The sequence below is a fragment of the Megalops cyprinoides genome, chromosome 10 (assembly GCF_013368585.1).
Source record: "Megalops cyprinoides isolate fMegCyp1 chromosome 10, fMegCyp1.pri, whole genome shotgun sequence".
NCBI classification, from domain to species: domain Eukaryota; kingdom Metazoa; phylum Chordata; class Actinopteri; order Elopiformes; family Megalopidae; genus Megalops; species Megalops cyprinoides.
The window spans coordinates 22,481,744-22,499,955 of record NC_050592.1 but is presented as its reverse complement, the minus strand read 5'-3'; the positions used below and the strand labels follow the sequence as shown (position 1 = coordinate 22,499,955).

The 18,212-nt window shown below is 38.9% G+C and overlaps 1 protein-coding gene across 1 annotated transcript; it reads right to left on the bottom strand.

The window, feature by feature from the left end:
• Window positions 1–221: 221 nt before the first annotated feature.
• Window positions 222–18,212, bottom strand: LOC118784294. Its single transcript, XM_036538455.1, has 28 exons — window positions 18,116–18,212; window positions 17,226–17,302; window positions 16,784–17,063; window positions 16,537–16,688; window positions 15,774–15,827; window positions 15,317–15,596; window positions 14,370–14,518; window positions 13,564–13,614; window positions 12,710–12,781; window positions 12,252–12,534; window positions 11,759–11,910; window positions 11,158–11,241; window positions 9,833–10,127; window positions 8,482–8,630; window positions 7,854–7,895; window positions 7,575–7,649; window positions 7,085–7,364; window positions 6,824–6,975; window positions 6,424–6,483; window positions 5,775–6,069; window positions 4,422–4,570; window positions 3,795–3,836; window positions 3,516–3,590; window positions 3,026–3,305; window positions 2,765–2,916; window positions 1,764–1,814; window positions 969–1,245; window positions 222–627 (listed from the first exon to the last, which is right to left on the bottom strand). The coding sequence occupies exons 1-28, from the start codon at window positions 18,139–18,141 to the stop codon at window positions 363–365; spliced, it is 4,299 nt and encodes a 1,432-aa protein (XP_036394348.1). The 5' UTR covers window positions 18,142–18,212; the 3' UTR covers window positions 222–362.

The window sequence follows — 18,212 nt, the reverse complement described above, 5'->3', positions numbered from 1 at the left end:
ATATGTTTTGACAAATCTAAAAGAAGATATCTTTCATTTGTTTATCACACTGTTGGTCACTGTATAATTCCATATGTGTTGTATCACAGTTTTGATGTCTTTAGTCTTACTCTAACATGTGGAAAATGGTAAAAATAAAAAAGAAAAGTCTGTCCAGACTTTTGACTGGTACTGCATATCCTCACTGACTTGTATAAGAGTATACAAAAACAGAGATTAAATAAAGTGTTTCATTGATATACATTTTATTGTTGATCATTTTCAGTATCTGAAGCAGGACTATGTTCCATTTTTTGTGATGCAGGATTTTTTTGGTGGTATTTGTTTTAATATTTTAATATTTGGTGTTTCGTGTATGTCATTCAGCTGCGTTGTTTGGACCTCTTGGGCTGCCGTAGCCACGGCATTTTGACAGTGAAATCTAGCCCGCCTCTCTTTAGTTTCTCTATCAGATGACGACCAAGTTCTTTCCGGCGAGATCTCGCTGCAACACCGTGTACCTCCACCTCACACAGGGTCAGGTATTTCTCTCTCCCTGGGAGAACAATGCTGACGTAGCGTCCCTCCATTTCTTTGCACAGAACAGTCATGTTGCGTCCTGCTGGTATGGAGGATACCACAGCACATCTGCAAGAGGGAACAAGAGGAGTATTTTTATACACAGCTAGGTTTTTCCCTCCAAATACAGCCATTGTTCCTTTCAGTAACACCTGTTCCTTTCAATAACACCTGGATAACTGTCTTTTCAAATTCTTTTCATTTTCAGATAACTTTCATTACTTTCAATTTCAAACACTTAATTTTCAGATACTTTAAAATCCTAGTAACGTTTCACAGAAGACTTGAAATTAATTTGAAGACTACCTACATGCATTTTCTCAAAGATAATGAGCGTAATGGTAATGCCTTTTCTCAAGACATAGCACAAAACCATCCTTTATGGATTAAAAGAAACTCAGATTACTTACACTGGGTTGTTGTTGCCATTGTTTTCCATGGAGTTTCCAATGCGGATCTCAGCTCCATTGATCCTTTCATGACAGCAGTCCCCTCTGTTAGTGATGGTTACTGAGGTCACTCTGTACTTTCTGCGTAGGTCTACCCTCCACCAGGGGTCAGTCTGGAGTTCAGTGTGGGTACAGGATCCTTCATGATAGTTACTGTTGTGGTTACCATCAATGGCATTGAAAGCAGAACCTGAATCCTGTGATGACTGGGTTGCCCTCCCTCTCAATGCCACGTTTTCTACAAAGCAGAAGAAGAGACGGATTGGTGCAGTATAAATATAATCACCACCCAAACAAGAATGGATTCAAGACCACACTCCTCAATAAATGTAAATGTAATACTGTAGGAGGAAAAACAAAAATGTGAGAATACGGTTGACTCATGATCACTACATATTGGTCTAACTACTAACTACTACTTGGTCAGTAGTGTACACAGTGAGCAACTGTATGCCATGCAATACTACAGAGTATGCAAATATCGAATATTTATTTAGAATGTAGCATTTTAAAAATTCAGAATTTAGTCTGCTTAATTATATAGAAGAAAAGAGGGTTGCTAACAGTGTGCTTCTGAGAATTTTCGCAATCTGTGGTGCCTGAGTCCAACACAATAGCCATGTCAGGGCACAATTCTATTAGGAAGCCAAGCATAATTTCATACATAAGCCATTGTACAATTCCGTAGAATAGCATGTGAGTCTAAAAAGTCAATAACTGAACTGAAATGATATGATGGTTAGGAAATGGACTCACTCAGTCTGCGACGTGGTTTTCTGAAGCCATTGCTGGGACTGGGTAGAATTTCTGTTCATGAGCAAAGAACATTGATTTCAAAATGACCGTAAAATTAGAGAAAAAGTAAATATTTATTAATCATTACAGAAATCCCAAAAGCACTGAATGAAATTGACTGCCTCCTCATTGACAAACCAGCACTACTAACTCAAAATGACAGGGATAATATATCAATAATTCTTGACAATTCAGCAAATATGTTCTGACATCCCAGATGAGTGATTTAGATCAACAATGCAACAGGACCATAACAACGGGGCATTAATGTACAGGTTATGCTTCATCAAATGCACACCAAGAAAAACAAAAGTTTCCAACTATATATCTATGACTGCTATTCAACTCAGGGAAAAGTGTTTTTGAGGACAAGGTCTGCCGTTGGTTCTACATGTGGTGATAAAACGTTAAATAAATTAAATATAATGTTGGGACGTTATTTGTCAAAAGGATACCCAGTTACACTGTTACATGTTAGACATTTATTTCATGTGACGAGAATGTACGCATTGCTCAGAATGGTTAGTCAGTATACTGATGCTGGTAACTGCCAACAAATGCAATTTTGCTAGTGAAGACATATCATTGGTAACATGAGCACGTTCTGATAACAGCTTTCTGAGGAGTCTATAGACTGAAGACTGATGTTGCTTGTTCAAAAGGGTTATTATATCCATGCAAATACAAAATAATGACCTATCCCTATAAGGGCAATTTAAATGTCAGTAGTGTATTCAGGATTCAACACAGACTCAAAAATGAAAATAACAATAATTTATCTCACAAGACAACAATATTTAAGTGAGATAAAGGTCATGCAAGCAACAGTGAAATACTATGCATATATAAATATTACATGTGTATATACATACATATATACACATACACACAAATTCCCTCCAGCATTGCTTTCAAATTAATTTTAGATCTGTTCGCAGTTCTGTTCTTCACAAAGTACATACCATCAGGAACAGCACTTCCGTTCACCTCCACTTCACACAGAGTCAGGTATTTCTCTCTCCCTGGGAGGAACACGTTGACGTAGCGTCCCTCCATCTCATTGCACTGGAAGGTGACAGAATCCCCTTCTTGAATGTGGGAAATCACCGCACAGCTGTTAACGGGATGCAAGGCGAATGAATATGACTACAGAAGAGACAATGTTCAACTTAGCTCTGGACTCTTGCTGCTCTAACAGGGAGGGGTGGGTTTTCATGCCTTACACTGGGTTATCGTTGCCGTTGTTGTCCAGAGAGTTCCCGATGCGAATCTCAGCTCCATTGAGCCTGTTATGGCAGCAATCGCCTCTGTTAGTGACGGTCACTGACGTGACTCTGTGATTTTTAAGAAGGTCTACTCTCCACCAGGGGTCATTTTCACCTGCAGTGTGAGTGCAGGATCTAGAGTGGTACACTGGATTGCGGTTTCTGTCGATGGCTCTGTCTGCATGACCACCCCAACCTGTAGAGGACTGGGTTGCCTTTCCACCAGAGGCTGCATTCTCTATAGTAAACAGAGGGAACGCACACTGAATTACAAATTCTGTGAAGAAAATACATTAAATTGGATGCTCTTTTGTGCAGCTCTTGATAACATTTTCTTCAAGCAAGTTGCTGAAGTTATTGTTAGACACATTTATCCACATGGACACAGTACTGGACATAACGCTTGGTCTTGGGATGAAATGAACTTGCAGTGGCCAAGATACGTTACCAGGTGCTGTAAGTGGGCACTGTGTTTCCCTCTGTCTACCTCCATTATATGTCACTGGATCCACCTCCATGTGATCTGTGCAATACCAGAAAGTACCCTTTATGTCAAACATGGCAATGTGAATACTTTTCTGAACACCTTTCAGTTGTTGATTGTTAATTGATGCCATTATTCAGGTACAATGTCAACTTCTATACCTGGTATAATTCAGTTGTTTGAAATGTCAAATCCAAATTTTGCAGCACTCTGCCCATTGAAGAGATATAGCACACTACGTACCACTTTCAGCCTCGATGGCAGAGGAAGGAGTTGATTCAAGAACTGCAAAAATAGAAAAATATGTATTGGAAAATGCTTACTTTTAGAAATAGGGAGCAGCATTGTGACACAGCACTTAACCAGATGTTTGCATTAAGAGCATGATAAATATTCAGAGGAAAGGCTGTACTCCACATAGCAGAATGGTGACACAAGAAAACCTTGTTCAAACGACCCATCCCTATCACTAATGGAACCGAAGCAATTTGTTCTGCTAGCAATTGGACACCTAGCAATTTTTGAACGTGGGCCGTAGCGCTCACTCTACATTGAAGGCCAGCACCTTGTTGACAGAGCCACTCAAAGGATTGCTAGAAATGCTTTTTTATCTGTAATTGTTAATCACAACGCTTCTAACTACACATAGATAAGGTGAATGGGCTTAGAACAAAGCCAATTAAAATATGCATGTGACTAAACATGTCCAATATTAATCAAACATTGTGGCTAATAGTGATGCCTTGGTGGGGCACAGGTTGAGTGGAGAAGCAAGAGGTCTAAGAAAAACATTTACTAAAGAAAGGTTTCCGCTGTTTTCCCAACACTTTGCTGTTGTTTCGAGTGTTTCTGTTCCTGGACCATACTAACCTGGGACAGGGCTTGCGTTGACTTCCAGCTCACACAGAGTGAGGAACTTATAGCAGCCCGGGCGGATGACATTGACATAGCGTCCCTCCATCCCATTACACTCAAATGTGACCGACTCTCCCGCTGGGATGGTGGACACCACAGCACACCTAAAGGGGAACAGTTCAATGTTATTATTTGGCTTGGCAGGATTTTTATAATTCAAAACTTGACATTATCGTTTATCATCCTTTCATTTTCTAACATCTACATTTATTTATAGCCAAGTACTGGAAGAAAAAAGTATTTTTAGATAACGGTAGGATTTTCTGGAATTAACTTAAAATCTCCTGATAAACTTTTTTTTTCACAGATAGGGTAAAATACAAAACACAACACATTCGTCAGACACATTCACAGTAGTAAGATTGCTTCCATTTGAAAAGATAGCTATCAGACAAACGGCTTCAACACACTTCTCTGTGTTTTCAGACCATATTTAAGAAAGGAACAATCGTGCCACTGCCTGCAAAAACATGTAACCAGAAATGAATGTTGGAAGTAAGACAAATGAACAGAATGTTTGGGCAGAAAATGTCAAAAATGTGTTTCTGAACTCCTTCACTCTGAATATCATCAGCACTGGAATCAAACTAACTGGTAGGCAAAAGCTGAGACAAAAGCATTAAGTATAGATTGTAGCAAGCACTGGAAAAGTTCAGCCCCAGGTAAGTAATGCAACCTGTTTAGGGAACAGAAACAAACACCAGAAAGTAATTTTCCGAGGAACAGAGCTGTCAAAACAAAATAAATGTTTTGGAACCAAAAGTTAATTAAATCTTTACTGGCTCATAACACATTTCTTTTTTAGTACTCCAGAATTTCACATTTAATTGTGAAAAAATAAATAGCCATCTGGACACTTTCTCTTTCCCTATGAATACTGCTTGTTAAAATCTTGTATTCTTTGCTGAATGAAAAAGAACCTGTACCTAATTTTATTATTTTTTGTTGATTCATTTTTTTCGTTACCAAATTTGTACAATAAACCATTTGAATTTGCACAAAACAAAGGAATTGTGTATGTTAGTCAAATAACTGAATAAATAATTTTCTAATAAGTAAAAATCCATCTTAACCAGGAAATGGCTCCCACATCAGCAAACAGAATACATGTTTTTAAACTGAATGAGAACCTGAAAATTCTATAACTGATTTTTTTTTTTTTTTCATTTCATGGTGCCGTAGCTGTTTGCTGTGGTTACTTTGTCCTGCCATATACGTTTCACTCATTTTCAGATAGATAAATCAAACCCTGCCAAGCCTAAACACAATACAAGGTGATGCACGCTCCTTGCAATGAGAACGTCTTACACTGGGTTGTTGTTGCCATTGTTTTCCAAAGAGTTTCCAATGCGGATCTCAGCTCCGTTGATCCTTTCATGACAGCAGTCCTCTCTGTTAGTGATGGTCACTGAGGTCACTCTGTACTTTCTGCGTAGGTCTACCCTCCACCAGGGGTCAGTCTGGAGTTTGGTATGGGTGCAGGATCCAGAGGAGTATGCTGCATTGCGAAGTCCGTCGATGGCGTTCTTAGCATGAGTTAAACCATCGAACTGAGACGACTGTTCAGCGATTCCCCTCAAAGCTACATTCTCTTCAGGAGAACCTGGGAGGCAAAGTTTCCTGTTAAGTCACAGCTGTTCTATGAAGCAGCAAATGTCATAAAGCTAGAGTATTTCTACTAGAGGGGCAGACCTATAATTGAATTTGTACTGCACTGCTATGTGTCCATTTTTTTATAACACAAAAATGTGATAATCAAATCGAGAATACCTGAACCTGCTAACTGAGGTAAGTGTCAATTGATTTGTAGGATTGGATCAGCTCATGTTTTACAGACACCTTTGAAATACTTCATATGGTGGAGTGCACACTGTGTTTAAGCTCATCATTCTGTTAGCTGTGAAATAAGGATCAAAATACAGATAAGATAATCATAATGGAGCCGATGAATTCTTACCTGTGTGGGCAGAGAAAAGAGACTGTGACGTAAGTTCAGGAGAGGAGCCTGAATCCAACACTGTAAATTAAAAAAGAAATTAAAAAAAAAAACCAAACAAAAAAAAACGATACATTCTCTTGCATTATTTTCCATGTAGGGGGAGCATTACAAATCTTTTAGCTAAGAATTAAATGATCCAATCCATGAAAAGTATTTATCTCTTTTATTTCAAGTTTCTAGGAGGACCCAAAAAATGCACAGATTTTAATAATAAGAGGTTATTACAAACATCATACAATCCTGTAATTATTAAATATCTTGCAAATATTTCCTCCCAAAGCATAAAAGGTTCCTCAGGGAGAACACCTAGACTTGGAATAAATATTTTTTTCTTTTACTCTCTTCCTAAAGTTTTTACCATCAGGAACAGCACTTCCGTTCACCTCCACTTCACACAGAGTCAGGTATTTCTCTCTCCCTGGGAGGAACACGTTGACGTAGCGTCCCTCCATCTCATTGCACTGGAAGGTGACAGAATCCCCTTCTTGAATGTGGGAAATCACCGCACAGCTGTTAACGGGATGCAAGGCGAATGAATATGACTACAGAAGAGACAATGTTCAACTTAGCTCTGGACTCTAGCTGCTCTAACAGGGAGGGGTGGGTTTTCATGCCTTACACTGGGTTATCGTTGCCGTTGTTGTCCAGAGAGTTCCCGATGCGAATCTCGGCTCCATTGAGCCTGTCATGGCAGCAATCGCCTCTGTTAGTGACAGTCACTGACGTGACTCTGTGATTTTTAAGAAGGTCTACTCTCCACCAGGGGTCATTTTCACCTGCAGTGTGAGTGCAGGATCTAGAGTGGTACACTGGATTGCGGTTTCTGTCGATGGCTCTGTCTGCATGACCACCCCAACCTGTAGAGGACTGGGTTGCCTTTCCACCAGAGGCTGCATTCTCTATAGTAAACAGAGGGAACGCACACTGAATTACAAATTCTGTGAAGGAAATATATTAAATTGGATGCTCTTTTGTGCAGCTCTTGATAACATTTTCTTCAAGCAAGTTGCTGAAGTTATTGTTAGACACATTTATCCACATGGACACAGTACTGGACATAACGCTTGGTCTTGGGATGAAATGAACTTGCAGTGGCCAAGATACGTTACCAGGTGCTGTAAGTGGGCACTGTGTTTCCCTCTGTCTACCTCCATTATATGTCACTGGATCCACCTCCATGTGATCTGTGCAATACCAGAAAGTACCCTTTATGTCAAACATGGCAATGTGAATACTTTTCTGAACACCTTTCAGTTGTTGATTGTTAATTGATGCCATTATTCAGGTACAATGTCAACTTCTATACCTGGTATAATTCAGTTGTTTGAAATGTCAAATCCAAATTTTGCAGCACTCTGCCCATTGAAGAGATATAGCACACTACGTACCACTTTCAGCCTCGATGGCAGAGGAAGGAGTTGATTCAAGAACTGCAAAAATAGAAAAAATATGTATTGGAAAATGCTTACTTTTAGAAATAGGGAGCAGCATTGTGACACAGCACTTAACCAGATGTTTGCATTAAGAGCATGATAAATATTCAGAGGAAAGGCTGTACTCCACATAGCAGAATGGTGACACAAGAAAACCTTGTTCAAACGACCCATCCCTATCACTAATGGAACCGAAGCAATTTGTTCTGCTAGCAATTGGACACCTAGCAATTTTTGAACGTGGGCCGTAGCGCTCACTCTACATTGAAGGCCAGCACCTTGTTGACAGAGCCACTCAAAGGATTGCTAGAAATGCTTTTTTATCTGTAATTGTTAATCACAACGCTTCTAACTACACATAGATAAGGTGAATGGGCTTAGAACAAAACCAATTAAAATATGCATGTAACTGAACATGTCCAATATTAATCAAACATTGTGGCTAATAGTGATGCCTTGGTGGAGCACAGGTTGAGTGGAGAAGCAAGAGGTCTAAGAAAAACATTTACTAAAGAAAGGTTTCCGCTGTTTTCCCAACACTTTGCTGTTGTTTCGAGTGTTTCTGTTCCTGGACCATACTAACCTGGGACAGGGCTTGCGTTGACTTCCAGCTCACACAGAGTGAGGAACTTATAGCAGCCCAGGCGGATGACATTGACATAGCGTCCCTCCATCCCATTACACTCAAATGTGACCGACTCTCCCGCTGGGATGGTGGACACCACAGCACACCTAAAGGGGAACAGTTCAATGTTATTATTTGGCTTGGCAGGATTTTTATAATTCAACACTTGACATTATCGTTTATCATCCTTTCATTTTCTAACGTCTACATTTATTTATAGCCAAGTACTGGAAGAAAAAAGTATTTTTAGATAACGGTTGGATTTTCTGGAATTAACTTAAAATCTCCTGATAAACTTTTTTTTTCACAGATAGGGTAAAATACAAAACACAAAACATTCGTCAGACACATTCACAGTAGTAAGATTGCTTCCATTTGAAAAGATAGATATCAGACAAACGGCTTCAACACACTTCTCTGTGTTTTCAGACCATATTTAAGAAAGGAACAATCGTGCCACTGCCTGCAAAAACATGTAACCAGAAATGAATGTTGGAAGTAAGACAAATGAACAGAATGTTTGGGCAGAAAATGTCAAAAATGTGTTTCTGAACTCCTTCACTCTGATTATCATCAGCACTGGAATCAAACTAACTGGTAGGCAAAAGCTGAGACAAAAGCATTAAGTATAGATTGTAGCAAGCACTGGAAAAGTTCAGCCCCAGGTAAGTAATGCAACCTGTTTAGGGAACAGAAACAAACACCAGAAAGTAATTTTCCGAGGAACAGAGCTGTCAAAACAAAATAAATGTTTTGGAACCAAAAGTTAATTAAATCTTTACTGGCTCATAACACATTTCTTTTTTAGTACTCCAGAATTTCACATTTAATTGTGAAAAAATAAATAGCCATCTGGACACTTTCTCTTTCCCTATGAATACTGCTTGTTAAAATCTTGTATTCTTTGCTGAATGAAAAAGAACCTGTACCTAATTTTATTATTTTTTGTTGATTCATTTTTTTCGTTACCAAATTTGTACAATAAACCATTTGAATTTGCACAAAACAAAGGAATTGTGTATGTTAGTCAAATAACTGAAAAAATTACGTTCTAATAAGTAAAAATCCATCTTAACCAGGAAATGGCTCCCACATCAGCAAACAGAATACATGTTTTTAAACTGAATGAGAACGTGAAAATTCTATAACTGATTTTTTTTTTTTTCATTTCATGGTGCCGTGGCTGTTTGCTGTGGTTACTTTGTCCTGCCATATACGTTTCACTCATTTTCAGATAGATAAATCAAACCCTGCCAAGCCTAAACACAATACAAGGTGATGCACGCTCCTTGCAATGAGAACGTCTTACACTGGGTTGTTGTTGCCATTGTTTTCCAAAGAGTTTCCAATGCGGATCTCAGCTCCGTTGATCCTTTCATGACAGCAGTCCTTTCTATTAGTGATGCTCACTGAGGTCACTCTGTACTTTCTGCGTAGGTCTACCCTCCACCAGGGGTCAGTCTGGAGTTTGGTATGGGTGCAGGATCCAGAGGAGTATGCTGCATTGCGAAGTCCGTCGATGGCGTTCTTAGCATGAGTTAAACCATCGAACTGAGACGACTGTTCAGCGATTCCCCTCAAAGCTACATTCTCTTCAGGAGAACCTGGGAGGCAAAGTTTCCTGTCAATTCACACCAGTCTTGTATGGGTACAGTAAACAGTTAAGGTCACAAATCATGGGGTTTCCGAATGTGTAGCAGGACACTGACACAGTCTATAGTGATTATGAAAAGTATTATCAACAAACCTATTTGGTGATCCCAGTGTAGTTGAGGAAACTACTGTGAAAGACTAATAAGGGCAGACAGATACCCCTGCCCTTATTACATTTCTTTGAAATGAATAGGTACCTTCTGAATTCTGTCTTTTCCTGGCTTTTTGTAAGATTTCTTGTCTTATCAGACTGGACACTGACATAACTAAATGCCTCTTAGTTTAATTAAAAGTCTGTGCATAACAATAGTTCAGTATTTTGGTCATCATTGCTTAGCTTTAACTTCATTTCTGTAGTGGCATACGCTTCTCAAATCCATCATTCCTGGCCTTTTCTACACTTCACACTACTGTCAATCACTGGTGGGCAAAGACAAGTAGCAGTTCTTTCAAAAGATTCAAAACAAAATTTTCTACATTTGATATAAAAATTATTCATGTACACCAAGATTTAAGATTTAAATAAATGTTTCATTTGGAAGTAAAAACTAAAAAACAAACACTTCCTTTTTTTTCCAAATATCAAATTTAAGATGTAAACTAAACATATTTTCTAGATTGTTCAGTGTGGCATGGGGACACAGTTACTAACACTGGACCATGATATTTTTCTGTTGTCTATATAAGCTGTCTGGGGTTTGGGCCACTGTGCTATAATGAAGATAAGACAGATCACCCCTGTCTTGAGAGGCATTCGAGAGACATTTATGTCCACCTTATTGGGGTTTTTACATCTTGGTGAGCCCTTAAAAAGCCTTTGAGAAAGGTCATTATCTCACAATCAAAATGAGCCATTCCATCATCTCACACTCGCTACATTATAAATAACAAGAAGGTTAAAACAGTTTCAAAGACTGAAAATAAGAGAGGCCATGTAACCAAGGTAACATATTTCCCCATTGTCTCTGTAACTCTGTGTACCTCCAGAGGTCCCATCCATGAACCATGACAAGTAAGAACCCAGTCCCTTGATCAGGGTCATCTCTCCTCCCAAGATGGAGATGGCTGAATGTGAAGACAAAGAGAGAGAGCAAGATAATCTCTGGGCAGATAAACTTAACTCAATATAACTTTACTGTGACTAAATTATACTGAAGGTGGAAATTATTGAAGATGAAATGTGCCCAAATGAATTAAAATAGAAAGTATTGTTAAAGATAATGGCAATAAATGAGTTGTGGCATGAATACTTAAATCACAAATTATAATTAAATAGTGAACTCAATAAATATTTGATGAAATAAATATAAATACAGGCATACCATACCATACAAGCAAACAACCCACTTTTAATTTTACAAAAACAAATGACTTTGCTGTTTTGATTTGCTTCTTCTGATTTCTAGAGGTCTAAACTATTTAATCAACTGTTCCTGAAAGTGAAATCCACCAGAGTCTGTTGGATCACCATTACTGTAGTTTTCTTAATAATGAATCAACAAGGAATGCCAAGACTCCTGATTTTTAGTTGTGTAATTCATAAACAATGTCTTTAAGTATTTTTTTTTGTACGAGTCAATACCATCATCAATTGCAGTGCCGTATATCTCCACCTCACACAGAGTTAGGTATTTCTCTCTCCCAGGAAGAATAATGTTGATGTAACGTCCCTCTATCCCATGACACTGATAGGTTCTGGTTTGCCCAGCTGGGATATATGGAATCACAGCACACCTGTGAAAGGACTCCATTTAAAACAGCACATATAGAGGCAATTGGCTTATATTATTAAATTAAATAAAAGAAAATATTAATCTCAAGATATCCTTTGTGTGTGTTTGTGCATTTCTGTGATTGTTTGATTGTGATTGTATATTTGTGTGTGTGTGTGTGTGTGTGTGTGTGTGTGTTCTAAAGGAAGCAGACCCTATTTAAAATGAATACGCAGAGAGGAGTATTGATCATGTATTATGGCAAAATAATTGCTCCCAAACTGTTCTATGCATGTGTGTGTCTGCATGAGTCTGAACACGTGTGTGAGCAATCAGTGAAAGAGTGGAGCATTGTTGCCTTACACTGGATTATCATTTCCGTTATTTTTCAGGGAGTTCCCAATGCGAATCTCAGCCCCATTGATCCTCTCAGAACAGCAGTCCTCTCTGTTAGTGACAGCCACAGAGGTAACATTGTGAGGTTTCAACAGGTCCACTCTCCACCAGGGGTCTGTTTCAGCTTTGGTATGGCTGCAGGATCCACTCATGTAGTTTGAGTTCCAGTCTCTGTCAATGGCATTGTTTGCATCACCTAAGTCGTCCCACTGTGTTGACTGGGTGGCTTTCTTACCAGAAGCTGCATGTCCTTCAGGAAATGGGAGACAGAGGATGTAGTTTCAAAAGTAGTAACTAAATATTGTTCTCAGTTTTTTCACTGTTTATTCAAAGTCAAAAATGCATGCTCATATTCCTAACTCAAAGGATGCCATGCTCATTAGTTGCTGAGTTGAGCTGAGCTGAGTTGAGTTCAGAAGTCCTACCATGAACTATCATTGTATCAGAGCATTGTGAACTCTTGTGTCCATCTTTGACTGGATCTCTCTCGTTCAGCTCTGGGAGAAAAGAGAGTAATGATGGATCAGAGGTGGACAAATGCAGACCAGATAGCAAACAAACAAAACTTCACATCCTGCAATAGGATCACTATTAATGATTGTGAAGCATCATAATGATCCCTTTGTTTAACTAAAGGTGTGTCTGCTATAACTGTCATTGTTGCAGAATGTGAATATGATCTCTAAAACATATGTCACACAAACAAGACCACTTGAATGTTTGGGCCACCCTTAAATCAACGTGAGCGTGAGGTATCATGGAATTGTATTTCAGTATGTCCTAGGGCAGCAGCTGTACTGTTGACTTTCTTTCTTTCCCCAAACAATTTTTACACTCTAATTTGTTTTTCACTGTAAATGTTTTCTGTGAGATTTTTTTTACTGTTCTCACCTAGACTGTTCCAATAACTTAATAAATAAATAAATAAAACTAGAACTCTCAATATCTCTACCTGGCACTCATTATTACAGAGTGAATAGGATAATTCATTATTACAAGTGAAGAGGATAATTCATTATTACAGAGTGAATAGGATAATTCATTATTACAGAGTGAAGAGGATAATTCATTATTACAGAGTGGATAGGATAATTCATTATTACAAGTGAGTAGCATATTTCATTATTACAGAGTGAATAGGATAATTCATTATTACAGAGTGAAGAGGACAATTCCTTTGTGATGGAATAACATGCCATACATTGGAATTACTAATGAATTTTGTATTTCTTATGTTATATTATATTTGTTATCAATAATACATGCATGTTATACATACCCAAAAGTGGATTTTCTGTCTGTATAGCAGGTGGGGAGGATGATTGGCTAACTGCAAAGAGAAGAAAATACTCTACGGAGTTAATGCTGTGGGTCTTACTGTAGAGATGAAGAAAAGCATTGTCCCAGGCAGGATTGTGTAAATTCAGTTCTAACACACCTCACTGTTTATAGATGTGATTTTAGTATTTATGTGATTAGTACATCAGCAGCTTGCACAACCCATAATGGATTAAGCAATTACTGCATACAGGTAGACATTTTATTTGAATAGTTCAGTTTAAATGTGTTTCTCTGGGTCACAACAGGAGCTAGCAACACTACAAGCCCACACTGCTGCTCCTTTCACAATGGCATAATAACTGGCAAAGTAAAAGATCAACACAGAACTGTGTATTGGCACAGGGACATTGGCTTGTTGATTGTGTAATTAATGTATCATGAAAATTCAAGAACTGATCACAGGCCAGAATCAATTTTTCACGGAGGCTGCATTTAGAAACTGCATTCTGGCTGTATTTAATGAGGACTTGCTCAATACTGTTCTACCCTGTCCACCCTACCCTGTCCGCCTGTTTTTTCTGCCCCCTTGAAACCATTACCACTCTCTGACCTGAGATACCCAGCTGTGTTGTTTCTGTGAACTATGAACTAAAAAAGGTAGAAAACAGCCATCATCGAAAGCAGCAGGACTGAGAACACCCCTAGTTTAGTGGGTATTATGAAATAACTGTCACCTGTTACTGTGTTTTTTCTTTATTTTGATATATCTGCATTTATATATGATACGCCCTTCTCTGTACCAACCAGGAGCGGTTCTTGCGTTGACTTCCACCTCACACAGATTCAGATATTTGTGGCAGCCTGGGAGGAAGATGTTGACGTAACGTCCTTCCATCTCATCACACTGAAAGGTAAAGGTCTCCCATGGTGGGAAAGAGGGAATCACAGCACACCTTCAGAGAAATATGAGATATTAGACATAGGGGAAAAAATAAGGAACATTAACATAAATCCACCCAGTATCTGAGGTCACCATATTAATGGGCAATTTCTGAAAAATACATATATCTCTGTTTTTGCAGCAGATAGAAGGGAAACCAGCATGACTGATCCAGCCCTGATGCTGGTAATACATGCAATACCATTGAAAATGTAAACTACTGTAGTACGACAACAACTGACTGAATGTTGTGACACCAGTAACAACATCCAGCTGAAACTACAAGGAAACCAAGGAGTCAATGGAAGCCTGATTTTTCATATGAAGATGTGCTCTGTAAAGTACTTGAGAATAGAACAGAATACTTGAGAGTAGAAATCAAAACAATGTGTGTTTAGTAACAGATATTTTCATGTTGTGTTATGTTGAAATCATCTTGAAAAATTGCACACATTTAAATTTGCCATCTTCGCTTATTTTGTTACAGTGTCTATCTGCTTAAGACAATACATGGCTAAATGCTGGATTTTACCATTAATACTGTGGCAATGTCATTTTATGAGTCAATGTAATAACATACAGTACAAAGAAGAGAGGTTTTGGCCCTTTGATGGGAAATATCAAAGCAAACATGACAAAGCAGTTGTTCTTTAACGTTGCTAACCAATGCTCCCATTGCATCTGTAGGGGTTAGCATCACTGTAATACCTCAGGCATACATGCCATTGTGTCTTGACTGTGGAACAGTTCATTCAACTGTCTGTGCTCTTAAAACAAAGCTTTGGAATCAGGGGATGGTCTAATGTCTTACAGTGGATTGCTGTTGCCGTTGTTTTCCAGAGAATTACCGATGCGGATCTCAGCTCCGTCAATCATCTCAGCACAGCAGTCCTCTCTGTTGGTGATGGTGACAGAGGTGATGTTGTAGACACGCAGCAGGTCCACTCTCCACCAGGGGTCTTCTTCTTTGTCCGTACGGCTGCAAGACCCTTCTCTGTACCAAGTGTTGCGATTTCCATCAATGGCCTTATCAGCCTTCCCCAAGAAGGCGGTTGACGATTGACTTGCCTTTTTCCCCAAGGCCACGTTCTCTTAAGAAAGACAATAAGGTTGCCGTGACACTGCTGTTATGATGTTACAAATAGATTCCACTCAGGCTTACGATTTCATTTAGCCTATGACTGAAAAATCAGACTGATATTCACTGAAATAACATTTATTCAGACATTTATTACCCCAGATACATTTCAGAAGACTGCAAAGTTTACCTGTGAAAGGATTTGGTTCAGTTGGTTCAAAGGAGGGAGTCGGTCCAATGTCTTCTAAAAAAGAAAAAAATGGATGCCTAAATGTGCACGCTGTTTTTTAAAAAAACTCCACAACACTTGATTCATTTCCAGGCTAATTTTTTTAGTTACTTTAACAGATCCTGAGATAAATGAAACTAGGAGATGGATGGATGACATTCCACTTTAGGATTAAGCCACAAGACTTTGTCCTTTGCTTTGGCCACACTGATCACCTGAATAACTCCACGATCCCACCTCCCCAGAGTGCACTTCAGCGTGCTTCTGTAAGATGAGTTTACATGTATAATCCTATACATAGTCACCTTGTGCACTACGCTCCACTGATGTCATCCAAGCAACTTGCTGGCACAAGGCTAATGTGCCTGAGAGCCGTAATACAAGGAATCCCTGGCTGACCGATCCAACTCTATCCTAAATGGAATAAAGCCAGTTTGCTCTACCGCTGTGCTGTCTCAGTCCTCTCAGGCTGTTAAAACAGCCAGTGAACAAACCACTGAGGTACACAGGAGCCTGTTTTAATGTTGATATTTATGCACTTTATGATATGCACTTAATGTTCTCAAATTTGCGCTTACTAAGAATGTATGCTAAATTAATAAATGTAAATGTAAAAATAGATCCTGGTTTTGTTTGCCATTATTGTGATCCATTCTATGTAGGTGGCAGAGTTCTTTAAATGATTGTTATTTGTTGCAGAGTATAAATTATGTCTTTTCCATACCATTAGCAGCAGGGGTTGCATAGACTTCCACCTCACAGAGAGTCAGGAATTGGCCATATCCCGGGAGAAGTACATTAATGTAGCGACCCACCATCCCACTGCAATTAAAGGTCATGGATTCCATTGGTGGGATGGTTAAGATGACAGTGCACCTGAAAGAAAGCAGAATGAGGGAATGAATCAGTCAATACCGGATGGCACATTGTCCTGTGTGCACTGAAAGGGCGGGAAAGACTGAATATCCTACAGCGGGTTGTCGTTGCCGTTGTTTTTCAGGGAGTTCCCGATGCGGATCTCAGCTCTGTTGATCCTTTCAGAAAAGTCTACTCTGTTAGTGATGGTCACTGAGGTCACTCTGTACACATCCATTAGGTCCAGTCTCCACCAGGGGTTAGTTTCACCTTCAGTGTGGGTGCAGGATCCCCGACTAAACACTCCATCACGATTTCCATCAATGGCCTTTGCAGCGCGACTCATATAGCTATATGTGGATGACTGAGTTGCTTTTCCTCTCAAAGCCACATTCACTATAATAAATATAAGAAAGACAGAGACAGGTCATACAAGAAGAATCGTTGGCAAACATAAGTAGTGCAGAAAGATTCTAGGAAATATAATATGTTGAAACACATCTGAATCCAATTTCCCCCCACTCCTGTAGTGTGGTTGATGGAGGGGGGTCAGATTACCTGGTATGGAGTCAGGGTCAGCACATTGTGCCATTGCCAGGACCCCTGTCAGGAGGAATGCTGTCACCTTTTTCATCCTGGTAAAGAAAAACATAGGAGCTCACTGTCTAGACAGACCCAGGGTACACAGTCATCACTGATCTTACCTGTATTACTCAAAGAAAAATTCACATTTACTCTTCTACACTAGGTTGCAGCAGTGTAGCATAGAGGTAAGAAGCAGGGCTCATAACCAAAAGGTGACTGATTCAGTTTCCCGTAAGGACACTGCTGTTGTACTTTTGGGCAATGCTTCAGTAGTATCCAGCTGTATGAATGGATTACATTTAAAAACTGTAACCTTTTTAAGTTGCTCTGGATAAAAGCATCTGCTAAATGACAATAATGTAATGAACACAGGACATGAAACATTATTAAATGTAACTAAGAGGAAACATATAAACACATAAAGCATAACTGTAATCATTCATAAAATGAATCGTTACGCTTAACGGTTTTGACAGTTTGCTTCTTTGACTGTCCATTCTCGCTGCCTTATCATGCTATTAATCCATCCCATAGATACCAATTAGTGAACTGTATCACATTTGGACTTGACTTTCACTGTATGCCAACACACAAAAACACACTCTATTTACTGAAAATAGAGTATTTGATGCCAAGATGTAGCAATCGCACAATTATTGATATCATACTGTCTTGAGAAGCATAATTTTTTGTGTTTTTAGCTAGCAGTATTATGACAGCTGCAGGACAAATAAAATCATCTAATTATTTCATTCCAGAGCTGAGAATGTTCATCATACAGCACATTTTCTAGAACTCCATTTTATTTAGTATACATAATATCACTGTCAAGACAAAAATAAGGCAAGATGTTCATACATTACCTGTTTGATGAGAGGTCTGTGTGCATTTAGTATTATTATATTCTTCTCTCAGTAGAAATGCACTGGACTCTGACCCTGAACAGTCTGATGTAAATAC